Here is a 15265-nt window from a genome sequence, read left to right as displayed (position 1 = left end):
TGGTTTTATGAAGTAATTTGTGGAGATAGTGATTTGGTGGGTTTTTGTTAAATGTGAGCCAAAATCATCACAATTAAAAGAACCAAAGACTTAAACTACTTCTGTGTGCACTGAATTTATTTTAGTTTCACAATGTGAGTTGAATTACTGAAATAAATGAAACTTCTCCTCGACGTTCTAATTTATTGAGATGCACCTGTAGTAGCCTAATGTATTTGTTGGTCATCGAGTGACCTCTGGTGGCAGGATGGAGAAGACACCAATTTTATTTTTTTATTTCAAGTAGGGGTAGCTGCAAGTAGGGGTAGGTGCAGCCTGGAGCAATGGGCGTGCCAAAAGGTTTCTCGTTGGTGAAACGAAAGGTAGGGGGCATGCCAAAAGGTAATGGAAAGCTGGCTGAAAAAAAAGGATAGCGAGCCATATACTATTAATCGCAGATTAAAAGGAAGCCATAAATTCAACATAATACTATAAAACCAAATGTAATTCTTCCAAGGTAAAAACGGTGTTAATGATATTAAAAATATTACTTTACATTACTTTTGAAAGTACCTTCAAAACTTCATGGCGCGGGTTACTGACGTCATCACCGCCACAAGTTTAGGTCTTGATTTATCAATAATTTATCAATAATCACATTTTCTATATCACATTATCAATAATCACACTAGCTGTTCTTAAGTTAACGTAAAAAGTTGTATTTGTTTACATTAGTTAATGCACTGTGAAGTGAACTAACAAGAACAAACGAACAGCTGTATTTTTATTAACTAGCTAAGTTTAATAAATACTGTATCGAATGTATTACTCATAGTTAATGTTAGTTAATACATCAATCTCAGCAAATGAAACCTTATTGTAAAGTGTTACACTAGAAAACTAGGTTTTGCCTGATAAAGAAAATAAATATGACAAAACCACTAAATCATGAAATGTAAAAATTAGTTAGAAGAGTTTAGTAACCTTATTTTAAGTGACATAAACCAATTAAACAGACAGACAGAGCTTTATCCACTAAAACATTTATTTAGCTTTCAGTTTTTACTCACCAATTCAAGTAAAAAGATGGATAGATTATACTCTAGGTTATACTAGGTTATACTAATATTTGGTTCATGTGCATGTACAACTCCAACATGTTGGATTAACAGTCCTTGTGAGTGCACTTTGGGCAATGATAGAGTTGAGGCATGAGGATCTAATACAAAAGGCTAATCATTCAGATTAAAGTTACTGACAGTGCTTGTCTCCGTCTTCTAATGTTGAGAATGTGCCTCTGAAGGGAAGTCAGTGTCTTTCTCAGGTATGTTGGATATGTCACGTACGGGAACACAGGAGATGGAAGATCCAAATGCAGTGTGGTTTTATTAAGGGTAATCCAAATCAGGGTCAAAAACAAGCCGGGGTCGTAACCAACATAATCCAAATAGAAACAAACAAACAAACAAACAGTAACAAGAACAGGAACTCTAAGAAAAGAAAGGCAAGGAAACTAGGTGACGGAAATTAAGGACTCCATGAAGACAAACAGTAAAAGACTGGTAAATATAGGGAGGATAATGACTAATAAGTGAAGGCACCTGATGCAATTAACTGGAGTGCAATTACTGTGATGAAGGGACAAGGCTTGTGGGAATTGTAGTGCCTGCGGTGAGGTGCCTATGGGGAAGTGAGACCACTAGTGGACACCCAGGGAAACGGAGACCAGACAGCGTGACAGGATATGCAATGTTGAAAGCAGAATACATATAGAAGGCTGTTATGAAGGCTTCATCAAGGCTGGTGCACTGACACATGTCTATTCCATCTTCTGTCACCACACCCTCCGCCTATTATTGCCATTTTACAGTCAGTATCCATCAGGTGTATGGTAGGAAAGGGTGTAACAGGGTCCCCCTATATAAAAATTAGAAAATAAATACATAAATAATAATAATAATAATAATAATAAAACTTTTCAAATTAATCAAATTCTGTTCCATCCTCTTTGGCTCAGACAATTAGAATTAGAAGGTTAATGTACAAGACTCACAATATACAATCATTTCATGTTCTTGTATTAACTGATAAATATGACATTGTTTTCTAAAACTATTGTTTTAAATTTTTAACAGATGGGCTAAAATGGTACAGAAGAAAAAAATATTACACGAAAATATTTTAAACAAGATATTTTACAGTTAATGATTTTTTTTTACTATACTCACTCCAGCAGGTGTCCTGAAGTATGAGTATTTTTTGAGTACATCCTCCACAGACATTCCTTCCGTGGTTCTCAGCGTCTCCAGGAGAATATTTGTGCCATGTGGTCTTTGGACAGTCGAGGGGTCTGGATGTGTTTCTGAAACTCACTTCGTAGCACATTCAGATGGGCCTCAACAGACACTGAATCCACCCCAACACTGTCATGATCCTGCCCTCGTGTCCTTGATTTTTCCTAGTCTTGAGGCAGGATCATGACAGACCCTTGTTTTGTGTACAAGCGCATGGCCTTGTCTTTGGGCCATGTGCTTGTGTTGTCTCGTTCCCTTGCCCCGCCCCCCTTGTTATCCTAGTCGTGTCGTGATTGCCCTATCTGTGTCACCTGTCGTGTCTTAATTGTTCCCCCTATTTAGATCTCCTAGTGTGCTCTGTCTTGCGTCGGTTCATTGTGTTACTTACGTGTTTCTCAGATGTGTTCCACACTTGTGACTGTGATTGTATCCTGTATACCGTGAGTGTTTGTTTATAGTTAGTGTTTAGTGTCTTTATCTGGTCAGCCCTGTCTTGTTTGGTTATTTAGTCCTTACCCTAGCCCTTGTTTTCCCCCTCGTGGGTTTTTGTTTTCCCTTTTTGTATTTAATAAACCTTTTGTGTTGAATCCTGTCTGCACTTGAGTTCCTCCCTTGCAAACCCTGACAAACACAAGTTTATTTATATAAATGTTCTTAATTAGTTGTTTATTAGCATACAATAATAAAATTAAATATAAAAATGTTAATAAAATATTACATTAAATGTCTAATACTAGGGGAGAGTGGGGTAAGATGAGCCATTTTCAGATAAGTTCAAATGATGCAGAAGTACAATTAAAGTATCTATCCTATTGAAAATATATAAGTACTAGTATCTAATAATAAGAACTAGTATCTTATGAATGAAGTACTAGTAACTTTACAAAAAACACTAGTACTTAAAGAAAAAACACTAGTAACTAAAAAAAAGCACTAGTACCTAAAAAATAAACACTAGTAGTTAATGAATAAGTACTATTACTTAATGGAAAATATACTAGTATCTAAAAAAGTACTAGTAAGGTTAAATTAGATACTGGTGCATTTTATAGATTAAATGTTAAAACGACTTGACATACTAAACATGGAATTCACTCACCAGTCAGTGCACATCACACCAGTACTGCAAAAAGATGCACTAAATTAGCACATTGAAAAAGAAGCTGAGGTTCTGGAATTTTTATTGAATTTACCTGTGATTGGTTGCAACAATCAAAAGGAAACCGTCATGTTTACAGGTTAAGCATTAAACAAATACATTTCTTATACAGACTAAATAAATTAAATGTCATGTAAAAAATAGCTACAGACATTTATTATTCAGTTTAAGTCTTATATATTGTTTATGACTTTATGTTAAGGTCATAGGTCATGTCAAAATATTTGTCAACTGGAAATATATTTTAATGTGTTGTTGACTTAATCAACAGTACTGTTGGTTTCTGTTTGAGTCAATGTCATTTCTAAGCACATCCACTGACATCTGTGCAGCTGTCATGAACCATCTATAATACAAAGACGGGCCAAAATTAGCTTGTAATGACCAACAAATACATTTCTAAATGTCTTTTTAGCACATTTTTTACCATCCTATACCTAAATACATTTTTATTCATCTAAGCCTCTAAAAGGGATGTAAACAAGATAAAGTTTATATCAAACATACTACTTTTAGCAGTTTTGTCATGTTGCTGCAATAGTGAAAAATAAATTAGATGAACTAATGCTTTTTGCAGCATATTGCTGGTTAATAAGACACAGCTTATGATATCAGGAGGCGACATTTTTAAGGATGCTTCATGTGTTAGAATTAACTCTGATAGTAAGATGTGACAGTAAAATGTGAGAAAAAATGTGAGAGAAAGAGGAAGACTGTGAAAATGAAAGAGATATTGTATGGCTGGATTAAAAATTATCATAAAAATATATCTTGTTAAATACTGAAGTTAACAGAAAACCTTTACACTTATCATGTGTTACATCATGTGTTCAAATTTTTTTATGTCAAGAGTCAAGAGGCATTTATTTGTCATTTGCATAGTTAACGCTGGGGAAACTGGGCATTAAAATGCTTGTGACGAGGCTCAGACTAGAGCTGTAATCGGGCCTAAAAAGTTTGGCCCGACAGGACCCGAGCCTGACAGGTTTCAGCCCGAGCCCGACAAGTACATTTTGATTGACAGCTTTTTAAAAGCCTGAACCAGTTTACAGCTCGACATTATTCAAATGTGCGCACGCACACAACTCTTTTGCCTTTTGTCAATAATGAGTCATTTATACATGTTTTAACATAATTTATTAATAACTAACATAGACTAAGCCACTTTAAAGTTGGAATAAAGAAATAAAATAAGTCCTCTGTAACATCTCAGCACTCGTTTTTACATTTACATTTATTCATTTAGCTGATGCTTTTATCCAAAGTGACTTACAACTGCTATATATGGCAGAGGTCACACACCTCTGGAGCAACTAGGGGTTAAGTGTCTTGCTCAGGGACACATTGGTGTCTCACAGTGGATTCAAACCCAGGTCTCTCACACCAATGGCATGTGTCTTATCCACTGCGCCAACACCACCCCACTTTATCCTGAGATAAAGTCTCCGCTGGATTTGCTTCACCACTAGCAGCTGACAATTAATAAAAGAATAATGCCAACATTAGCGTAAATACTCTGTCCACATTATGCATTTAAGACTCAATTAATATTTAGTTATCATTTGAAAACCCTTTACTCGCAGAGATTAGGCTAAGCCTACATGTTTTTGTGGAGGAAAATGATTGAATCCACTGTATATGGCTTCAGCGCGCTCCTGCGCTCACTGATGGTGCATCATTATTTTCATTATAAACATGGTCAAACTTTTCCACAACTCAGACTTTGCTTTAACTGCTGGTGCAACCAAAACGTAATCACCAGAGGCAAGCCTCCGTTACACCTACTCAGCATCCATTTTCGCATCTTTCTCACGCTAATCGAAACACATAACCTGACCGCTAGTTCAGATCTTAAGCTCTAGCTCAGACATACAGTGACAATAACAAGACATAAGACATAGACGTACGTGGAGAGCACTGAGGTTCTTGAGTGACTACAGTGCCCATAGACAGAAAGACATGGACAGAGCATTATATGCCCATAAGTGGAAGTGACAGGTACAATAAAGGTAATCAGTGTTAAGAGTTATAGTGTTCATAAGTAGTCCTGAGGTAATATTATGATTACTGGGGTAGAATGGTGTCTAAAATGTCATTGTAGAGTGACCTAGACCTACATGGTCAAATGTAGCATGTTTGTTGGTGTCTGTACTGTGTTTGAGCTCCGTCACTATATTCTTTTTATCGACAATTTTTAACTTAAAAATCAATTTTACACACCATTGTTTCCGTTTATATAACGTGTGGATATATCCTCTATTGTATTCTACAACAAAAACAATCAGACATGTCGCTATCACTAGTTTTATTTTGATCTCCCAGGTCCGCTATTAGCTTATAGGCCGTTAGCATCAGCGGCGTGGTTTCAGCTAACTGCACTTATATTGCTAATACTCTATTCACACACATTACCCCTGCTGTACTCACTGTCACTTGCTTTAATGGCAGATGAATGTCTACCTTTGATTGCAGGTGGGGACACGCTCCATCTGCATTCTGTCCAGCTTGAGCTCGAGGCCGTGGGGAAGCAGATTTGCGACCTGGGAAGTGAGGCAGGCCCAGCTGAGAGAGCGGAGAGCCACGCTGGAATCATCCCGGGCTGACACTCACAAGTCCGGGTTAAGTATACAGCGTGCTGCTAACAGTCCCACCACGTCTTCTCCGTGATTTTCTCTGCACAGGCCCGGTGCACCAAGGATGCAATCTTCCCAGATGTCCTTCACTCCGACGGCGGGACACCATGGACCCGGGTGCATCCACAGCGGAGGATGCGATCAGGGCCCCGGGCGATGACTTCTCCCCCTCCTGCCTTCGAGATCTCCATCCGGAACCACTTCGCTCCCCTCCGCGAGACAGGACGTGACGCTGTGATCATCGGAGAGTCCATCGTCCGACACGTCCGTGCTATGTTAAACGAAGGTAAAGTGCACACTCATTGTTTGCCTGGTGCTTGTGTTATCGATGTTTCTGCGCAGATACCTGCAATCCTGAAGGCCGACGAGAGCCCCAGAGCAGTCGTGCTTCACGCCAGGGTTAACGGCACCACGCTGCGGCAGACGGAGACGCTGAAGAGGGACTTCAACAGCCTGATCGAGACGTGTCATCATCGTGTCAGGACCACTGCCCACGTATCGACGAGGACACGAAAGGTTCAGTAGACTTTTTGCTTTAAATGGATGGTTGTTGTCATGGTGTAAAGAACAGAAACTGCTATTTGTTATAACTGGAACTTTTCTGGGAGCATCCTAGGCTGTTTTGCGCTGATGGATTACACCCCAGCAGAATCCGAGCGGAGCTGCTTTCCGACAACATCTCCAGGACACTTCGCTCCATGTGACTAGTAAGACAATTCTCAAATAACTATTATGATGAGTTTTTGTTCCACCCGCTTAATTGATAAAAGTACTTGCGCTGTAAAAACTATTAAGACTGTATAGTGAATTTCAAGTTTCGTCTTCCTCCACATCCACCCGGCTTTTTTTGCATTGTCTTTTCATAGTCTGAACTGCTGTTGATCTTCTCCAAACTGATTTCTGTCTGTTTTCTTACTGACTATTATTGGAGCAATATCATCAATAACATTCTTAACTTTTAAGTTGAAGGAATCAAGGAGAATATCAACAGAGTCTGCAGAAATGCTTGGTGTTAAAGATATAGCCTCCATAAATAGTACACTTTTGTTCTATTAAATCTAGAGTGTTTCCACCTTTGTGTGTGGGTCCATGCACATGCTGAATCAGGTCAAAAGTATTTAGAACCATTATCATTTATTTTGTAGTTTTGTTTTCTGCATTATCTATGTGAATATTAAAATCCCCTCCAATAACGAAACAGTCAAACTCTGAGGAAATCATTAAAAACATTTCTGTGACCTCTTCAACAAAGGCTGGAGAGTATTTTGGAGGCCTGTAAATAATAATAAACAGAATACGTGGAGCACCTTTCAGCACAATCCCTAGATATTAAAAAGAAAAGTACTGACCAAATGACACTTGCTTACATTGATAGACATCTTTAAATAGAGAAGCTACACCTCCAACTCTCCTACCAGTCCTGCTGACACTCATGAAAGTAAAGTTAGGAGGGCTGCTTCATTGAGGACTGTTGCACTGAAGCTGTCTTTTAGCCATGTTTCAATTAGAAACATAAAATCCAGATTGTTTGTGGTTATAATTCATTGATTAGAAATGATTAATTTTTTAGTGAGCGAATGTTTAAAAATGCTAACTTGATGGCGGTGCTTTGTGTCTTTACATCGATCTTTGATGCATAATAGGCCGCAGATTAGATGAGTTTGCCCTTCAGCTTGAAAAGGCCTTAGACTTTCTATCACGTGATACAGCTGAAATAGAGAAAGCTACAGGCACACTGGGGACCCACTTGTTCTGTAAACATTTGTGAATGTTTATATATATATATATATATATATATATATATATATATATATATATATATATATATATATATATATATATATATATATGATTATATTGATAGTGAAAGTTTTATATTTTCTGTTGATTCTTATGAAGCATTTGACACCGTTAACCACAAATTTATGTTTGAGACTTCAGATTTTTTGGCTTTGGTGATTTCTTTAAAAGGGCCATTTATACTTCATATAATGGGATTAATAGCTCATTAAAACTTGCAAATGGGATGCCCAGTATCTCCTTTTTCATTTTTACTTGTAACCCAGACAATGACCCTTTACATTATCAATTTTTTTTTTTCATGGAATCAGGATTTTAGAAAGAGAAATAAAATGCTGTCAATTTACAGATGATACAACAATATTTGTCAGAGATTGATTAGAATACATTAGAAATACAAAATGTGATTGATCTTTTGAATGACTTTTCATTGGTTTCATGTTCAACTTCTTGATATTAATGGTATTCTTCTATGTCTCTGCACTCCTAAACTGTAGCAGTACTGTGACAGAATTCCATACCAAGACAGTAAGAGGCGCCCATTCTCCCCGTATATATTTTTAAAAAATTAAGTCTTTTGTTTTCCTGGTTTTTCCCCTTGCAGCATGGAATTCACCGCTCACTTCAGCCCACCGGCCACTCCAGTGTCCTAGTCCGGCAACCATGCCTTTCACCCCAAACTTAGAGGGGAACCAAAGGAGGAGAAGGTGGTTGGTGCTATACCCTAGGCTTACTCCAGTGTCAGCTTTAGCCCCTTAGCTTGCTCCAGTGGTGGCTCCAGCTCCTGAGTTTGCCCAAGTACCAGCTCTTCAAAAGCGACTTGCTGTGCCTGGTCCTCCAGAGCACCCTCCAGTGCCAGCTCGTAAGTGGCAGTCCCTGAATCTAGCCCAGAGAGGGATTCTGTTCCTGAGTTTAGCCCCCAAGGTCTCCTGTCCCCGAGTATGACCAGTGATGGCTCCAGTCATAGCAACCTGAAATGCCTATTTGAGTTTTAGCCCATTTTGTTCTCCCTTGTCTGGAATTGTTCATGTTCATGTCAACCTTGAAACATTTGTTTTCCCTTTTCCTTTTGATTATTAAAATTTGTCAATTTTCCTATGTCTCTTCACTTCAGCAGCAGTACTGTGACACAAACTTTACTTTCAATACAAATAAAATTTGGTATGTAATTCCTAATCTTATCTTTGAAAAGAATACAGCTGAATAACTTCTAAAACATACTGGCATTCTAAATTTCAGTGCATTGACTGGAATTATGCATGGTTGTTGCCTAAAAAAATATTGTATCCATTCTTTCATTCGTCCCCCTTCCTAATCCAAACTAGGTGGTAAGTGTTGTGTAGGTCGACCCCTGCAAGAGTTTGAAGGCTGAAGACATCAACAGCAAGGGATGACTATTCTTGACCATTATGTCTTTCAGCCCCCGATAATCAATGCAGGAGCAGAGCGATCCATCTTTCTTCTCCAAGACGAAAAACCCCACCCCAGCCGGAGAGGAAGAGGGAAGTATAAACTGGCTACTAGAGACTCATTTATGTATTTCTCCATGGCCTCCCTCTCAGGACCGGAGAGCGAATAAAGGCACCCCTTAGGTTGAGAAGTGCCAGGTAATCTATCACACAATCATGCGGCTGTGCGGAGGAAGGGATGAAGCTCAGGACTTACTGAACACCGCTCTCAAGTCATGGTAAGCTGCTGGAATATTTGCTAGGTCAAACGGCTCCCCCTGTAACACAGAAACAGACATGACAGGGGATGAAGCAGACACCAAACACTGAGACAAACAAAATGGACTCCAGTCCAATACAGTGTGGTGAGCCCAATCAATGAAAGGGTTGTGGTTAATAAGCCAGATGTGCACCAAAGCTACGGCCATGGAGGGAGAGTGAATGAGTAGGAATCAAATCTCCTCTGTGTGATTGCCAGAAGTGAACGAGTCCCATGATGGCTGTTATCTTGGTGAAAGGAGTACTGCAAAGTGAATCAGAATCAGAAATCACAATCAGAAAGAGCTTTATTGCCAAGTATGCTTGCACATACAATCAATTTGTTTTAGTGACATAGGCTTCCAGTACACAGAGACAACAACACACAGACAAAAAAAAAAAAAAAAAATTAGGCAAATAAATAAGTGTATAAACAATTGTGCTATAAATGATAATGGAATAGGATTGAGTAAGATGCAGGGATGTACTAGGATGGAGTGGAAACAAATAAATATAAGGATATTGCACATTTTTATTGCATAAGTGGGGAACATTTAACTGTTCACGAGGTAGATTGCCTGGGGGAAGAAACTTTTCTTGTGTCTGACTGTTCTGGTATTTGCGGCTCTGAGGCGCCGGCCAGATGGCAAAAGTTAAAAAGATGGGATAACTTGGATGTGAGGGATCCAGAGTGATTTTCTGAGCCCTTTTCCTCACTCTGGATGTATACAGTTCTTGACCGGTGGGCAGGGGAGCACCAATAATCCTTTCAGCAGTCCGAACAGTTCTCTGTAGTCTTCTGATGTCTGATTTTGTAGCTGAACCAAACCAGACAGTTATTGAAGTACACAGGACAGACTCAATGATGGCTGGTTAAACTTCCTCAGCTGGCGAAGGAAGGACAACCTTTGTTGGGCCTTTTTCACAATGGAGTCAATGTGATTGTCCCACTTCAGGTCCTGAGAGATGGTGGTTCCCAAGAATCTGAATGACTCCACTTCAGGGGGGTTTCTCCTAAAGTCCACGATCATCTCCACTGTTTTGAGCATGTTCAGCTCCAGGTTGTTAAGACTGCACCAGATAGCCAGTTGCTCAACCTCTTGTCTGTAAGCAGACTCGTCAGCGTCCTGGATAAGGCCGATAACTGTAGTGCCGTCTGCAAACTTCAGGAGAGGTGCAGCCGTTAGTGTACAGGGAGAATAACAGTGGGGAAAGAACACATCCCTGAGGGGCACCAGTGTTGGTGGAGCAGCTGTTGGACATGAATTTCCCCAGTCTCAATAGCTGTTGCCTATCTGTCAGAAAACGGGTGATCCACTGACAGATAGAGCTAGGAACAGAAAGCTGGGTCAGTTGGGATGATTGTGTTGAAAGCCGAACTAAAGTCCAGGAAGGCACTTCACACAACTCCAGAGATCTATTGAAGATCTGTGAAAAGATGGGGGCCAGCTGGTCAGCACAGATTTTTAGACAGGCTGGTATAATACCATCTGGGCCTGGTGGTTTTCTTCTTTTGTTCTTCTTGAAGACCTGGCGCACATCATCTTCAAAGATTTGAAGAGCAGGCTTGTAGGTCGGTCTAAGATGAACCAGACAGTGATCAGACAGCTGCTCGTGGAACAGAGTGATATGCATCCTTTTTTGTGGTGTAACAGTGATCCAATATATAACCGTCTCTTGTGGGACATGTAACATGCTGTCTGTATTTTGGCAGTTCACGGGAGAGATTGCCTTCATTAAAGTCCCCAGGAATGATTAAAACAGAGTCCGGGTGTTGTTGTTCTCTCTCTGTGATCTGATCAGCAAGTTTCTGTAAAGCTGAGCTCACGTGCGCTTGCGGAGGAGCAATGTAAACACTCACCAGAATGAACGAGTGAAACTCCCGCGGCGAATAGAACAGCTTGCAGTTGACAAACTGCATTTCTAGATCAGGACAGCACATCTTCTTTAACACAGTTACATCTGTACACCACCGTTCATTGATGTAAAAGCATGTCCAGCCACCGCGCGATTTCCCTGTTGATTCTGCGTCGTGATACACTCTAAACAGCTGAAAGCCTGGCAGATGGAGCGCGCTGTCCGGTATGGCATCATTCAGCCATGTTTCCGTGAAACACAGAGCAGCAGAGTGTGAGAAATCCTTATTTGTCTGAGAGAGCAGAAGGAGTTCTTCCGTTTTGTTGGGTGGAGAGCGGAGATTTGCCAGATGTAGGCTAGCGCTTGCTTTTCCTGTCTGCGCGACCTGAAGCATTTGATCAGCACTGCTGCTTCTCCAATAACAACGTTCAGTAAAATGTCTGAATAATTTAAATCCGGTAAAAGATCTTGTGGTGTGTTCTGCCGAATGTTCAGCAATTCATCCCTGGTAAAACTGATCATGTTTGTTAAACAAAAAACAGGAAAAACGAATCAAAAACAGTACAAACACTGGAGAACCAAGCACTGAAGCAGCCATGTGCGGCGTTATCGAGTGATAGAAAAAAAAAGTGTGTTGGCAGAGATTGATTCAGCTAGAGGAACAGAGATGAGCTCAGCCAATTTGCATGGATTCCTCTTCCTAGAACACAAACCGTGGGGGTGTGGCGCTTGTAGCAGTAGGCGGCAGATCAAAACTCTCACTCTTGATTTCCATGCCGCAATTGTAACTGTATCTTCAACCACGAGACCTATAGGTTTCACTGTCTTTTAATAGACTTTTCAGATGTTTGTTATTTACCAGATTGCCTCTTTCTGACCAATGTACTGTCTATAAAACCCATTTTAAATATATACATATAAATAATATAAATATAATTATTAATACTTTGTGTGTTAATATTGTAGTAGGGTGTGGTGTTTTGTTGTTTTGATTGTTGTTGTTCTTTATTTTGTGTTATGTTTTTGGATTCTTGTGTATAGACCCCCTTGAAAATGTGATTCGGCATTTAAACAAAAGAATAAAATTTTAGCCTGTTTTCCAGTCACTTTACTGATATGGTGTGGAAAAATATATTTGGTAAATTAAATATATTTATGTTAAAATGCTTAAGTCACTAGATGTGTTTAACGGTTTCCTGTGTGATGAATAAAAAAACTGTTCTTCACCCTTAAGATGGTAAGACTGAGAGAGGAGGAGGAGTTGTGAAATCGAATGGAAAGGTATAAAATAAGGTGAGACCGATGTAAAATTATTGTGAGGAAAGAGACAGAAGCTGGTGAACTACAATGGCAAGTCTTTGTATCATATATATATATATATATATATATATATATATATATATATATATATATATATATATATATATATATATATATATATATATATATATATATATATATAACTTTGTGCTTAATAATCATATTCCACTTCTTTGACAGGTCAAATCAGGATCTATTGGCGTTCTGTTGGTGGCTCTCCTTTTTGGGAATGGAGACTTCTTAAAAATGGAGAGAGGTCATTTTTAATTCATAACGAAAATATATTTATGTTGACTTTTCATAATTACTTCACACACATTTGTAAATGAGCCCCTGAAATTAATTAAATGTAAACCAGGTGTTGTTAAACAAAAAGCATGTGACCAGTTTGTGCAAATGATTTATAAAGTATTTGATGAGATGACTTGCTTTGAGTATGCATTGACAGTATTATTAGATAAACAGAGTGATAAATTAAAAGTTCATCTTTTATACAGGCAAGTATCATATTTATATACATATTCAAATATGTGATTCTGTCCTTTAGGGTTTGTTGCAGGCCGTACAAATGTCACTGAGCAATGTTCTATGGTTCAAACGTGTAATGTGTACGGCTTCACTGACTGGTACAAAGTGGGCAGTGTCTGTGTCAAATACTTCAACAATTCTCTCAACTTTACTGATGCTGAGGTATGTTTTTTTTTTCATGGAATGTAAAAAAAATCTGTGTAATGTGTAGACATTAAATATTCTTCCCTGTTCATATCCAGTTCGACTGTAGGAAAAAAGCCCCTGGTGCACACCTGGTGTCGGTGCATAAGGAAGAGCTAAATGATGCGTTACACTGCATTGTGAAAAAATTCAACCCAAATAACCTGCGCATCTGGCTTGGAGCTTTTGAACTTTTTAAGGTAAAAAAAAGACAGAGATGTGCTGGTGTTTACAAACAGGGAGAGAAAAGAGAAATGACTGATTTTCTGTTATTATATGGTTTTCTATTACATGCATGCACTATAGTTTCTCACTAATGAAATTTTTTGTGTGTGTCTTTCTTTCTTTCTTTATTCTTTAAAAACTCTCTCTCATTATTTCAGTCTGGTCAATTTCTTTGGCTTGATGGATCCTACTGGGATTATGAAATCTGGACACGTGGTGAACCCAACAATGTGTACACCAGCACAGAGGAATGTGTGGAGATGAACTGGAAAAGTAAGAACAGAGAGACACTAATGGGTTATAGGATAATCACATTCATTTTTAAGTAAATGTTTTGCTAAGTGATCAGTGACGCTGTGAGGAATATTCGGTAAGAAGGTAGAATAATCTCTTCATTTCACTGTCCCTCATTTTCAGAGGATGGCAAATGGAATGACCGCGGTTGTCATTTCAAGGAAAACTACATATGTGCCTTCAAACTAAATGGCATCTAGAAACCAGGCTCTGAGGAGATGGAGTAGTTTTATCTGGGTACTGACCCATAAAACTTTCTGCATAAAATGATATTCTCTGCATCAACACAAAATTTACAATAAAAATAAATAAAAAACAATTATTCAAAATAATTATTCAAATAGCTTTAAAATGCTAATAAAGAATGCTGGCAATCAAAATTATCAGTTGATTTATTTATTATTTTATTTACTGTTTGTCAGATTATGACTGTATGTAATGGCTATACTTATAAAAAATAATGGTTCCAAAATGGTGTTTTTGGTTCCCAAAAGAACCTTTCAGTGAAAATTTTAGTCTAGGACTAGGCTTAAGACTTGTCTGTGAAACTGTGTGTGTGTGTGTGGGGGGGGGGGGGGGGGTCTCACCTTATTTTATACCTTTCCATTCAATTTCACAACTCCTCCTCTTCTCTCAGTCTTACTGTCTTAAGGGTGAAGAACAGTTCTTTTATTCATCACACATGAAACCGTTAAACACATCTCGTGACTGGCATGAATGAATTTAATAAAACAACTCTATAGCGCCATTTCTAACTATAGGCAGAGCAGGAAGTTGACCTCTGCATTATGAAGGGCCTCCATAACTGTACCACAGTAAAATATAGGTAATGGCATATGTTTCATGTTGACATTGGGCACTCCCCACCAGGTACAATATTCATAAATAATAATGTACTGTAGGATACTCATTCTAATAAATGTATATTGTAATGTACTCTTACTAATATATATATTTTTAAAATTATTTAAAATCACAGCAACATTGCTGGTAGGTTATCATTGCACAAATTAACACACTCTCCACATTTAAAAAATAAAAATATAAATTAGAAGAGTTCTAAACTAAAGTGACATGACCTAGAGCCAAGTATGGTGACCCATACTCGGAATACGTGCTCTGCTTTTAACCCATCCAAAGTGCACACACACACACACACACACATACACACACACACACTGTGAACACACACCCGGAGCAGTGAGCAGCCATTTATGCTGCGGCGCCCAGGGAGCAGTTGGGGGTTCGGTGCCTTGCTCAAAGATATCTCAACAATAGTATTAAAGG

At 38.7% G+C, this 15265-nt stretch overlaps 1 protein-coding gene and 1 long non-coding RNA gene across 2 annotated transcripts; both read left to right on the top strand.

The window, feature by feature from the left end:
* Positions 1 to 6544: 6544 nt before the first annotated feature.
* Positions 6545 to 12710, top strand: LOC113078607 (uncharacterized). Its single transcript, XR_003281576.1, has 4 exons — positions 6545 to 6772; positions 8470 to 8727; positions 9286 to 9552; positions 12663 to 12710. It is a non-coding gene; the product is annotated as an uncharacterized LOC113078607 (long non-coding RNA).
* Positions 12711 to 12769: 59 nt separating this feature from the next.
* On the top strand, positions 12770 to 14343 carry LOC113078606 (lectin-like). The gene is made up of 6 exons (XM_026250927.1): positions 12770 to 12779; positions 12930 to 13004; positions 13296 to 13438; positions 13519 to 13659; positions 13843 to 13957; positions 14102 to 14343. The coding sequence occupies exons 1-6, from the start codon at positions 12776 to 12778 to the stop codon at positions 14176 to 14178; spliced, it is 555 nt and encodes a 184-aa protein (XP_026106712.1). The 5' UTR covers positions 12770 to 12775; the 3' UTR covers positions 14179 to 14343.
* The last annotated feature ends 922 nt before the right edge of the window (positions 14344 to 15265 follow it).

This window comes from Carassius auratus, unplaced genomic scaffold, assembly GCF_003368295.1.
Source record: "Carassius auratus strain Wakin unplaced genomic scaffold, ASM336829v1 scaf_tig00026096, whole genome shotgun sequence".
Lineage (NCBI taxonomy): Eukaryota > Metazoa > Chordata > Actinopteri > Cypriniformes > Cyprinidae > Carassius > Carassius auratus.
Note: the sequence above shows the minus strand (reverse complement) of the source record. Positions and strands in the feature narration are given on the sequence as shown.

What these genes read in the sequence shown, in the direction of transcription:
- LOC113078606 (XM_026250927.1), top strand. An exon ending in CTTCTTAAAAATGGAGAGAG is followed by an intron (nt 13,005 to 13,295) that starts GTCATTTTTAAT and finishes TCTGTCCTTTAG; the next exon opens with GGTTTGTTGCAGGCCGTACA. An exon ending in TCAACTTTACTGATGCTGAG is followed by an intron (nt 13,439 to 13,518) that starts GTATGTTTTTTT and finishes GTTCATATCCAG; the next exon opens with TTCGACTGTAGGAAAAAAGC.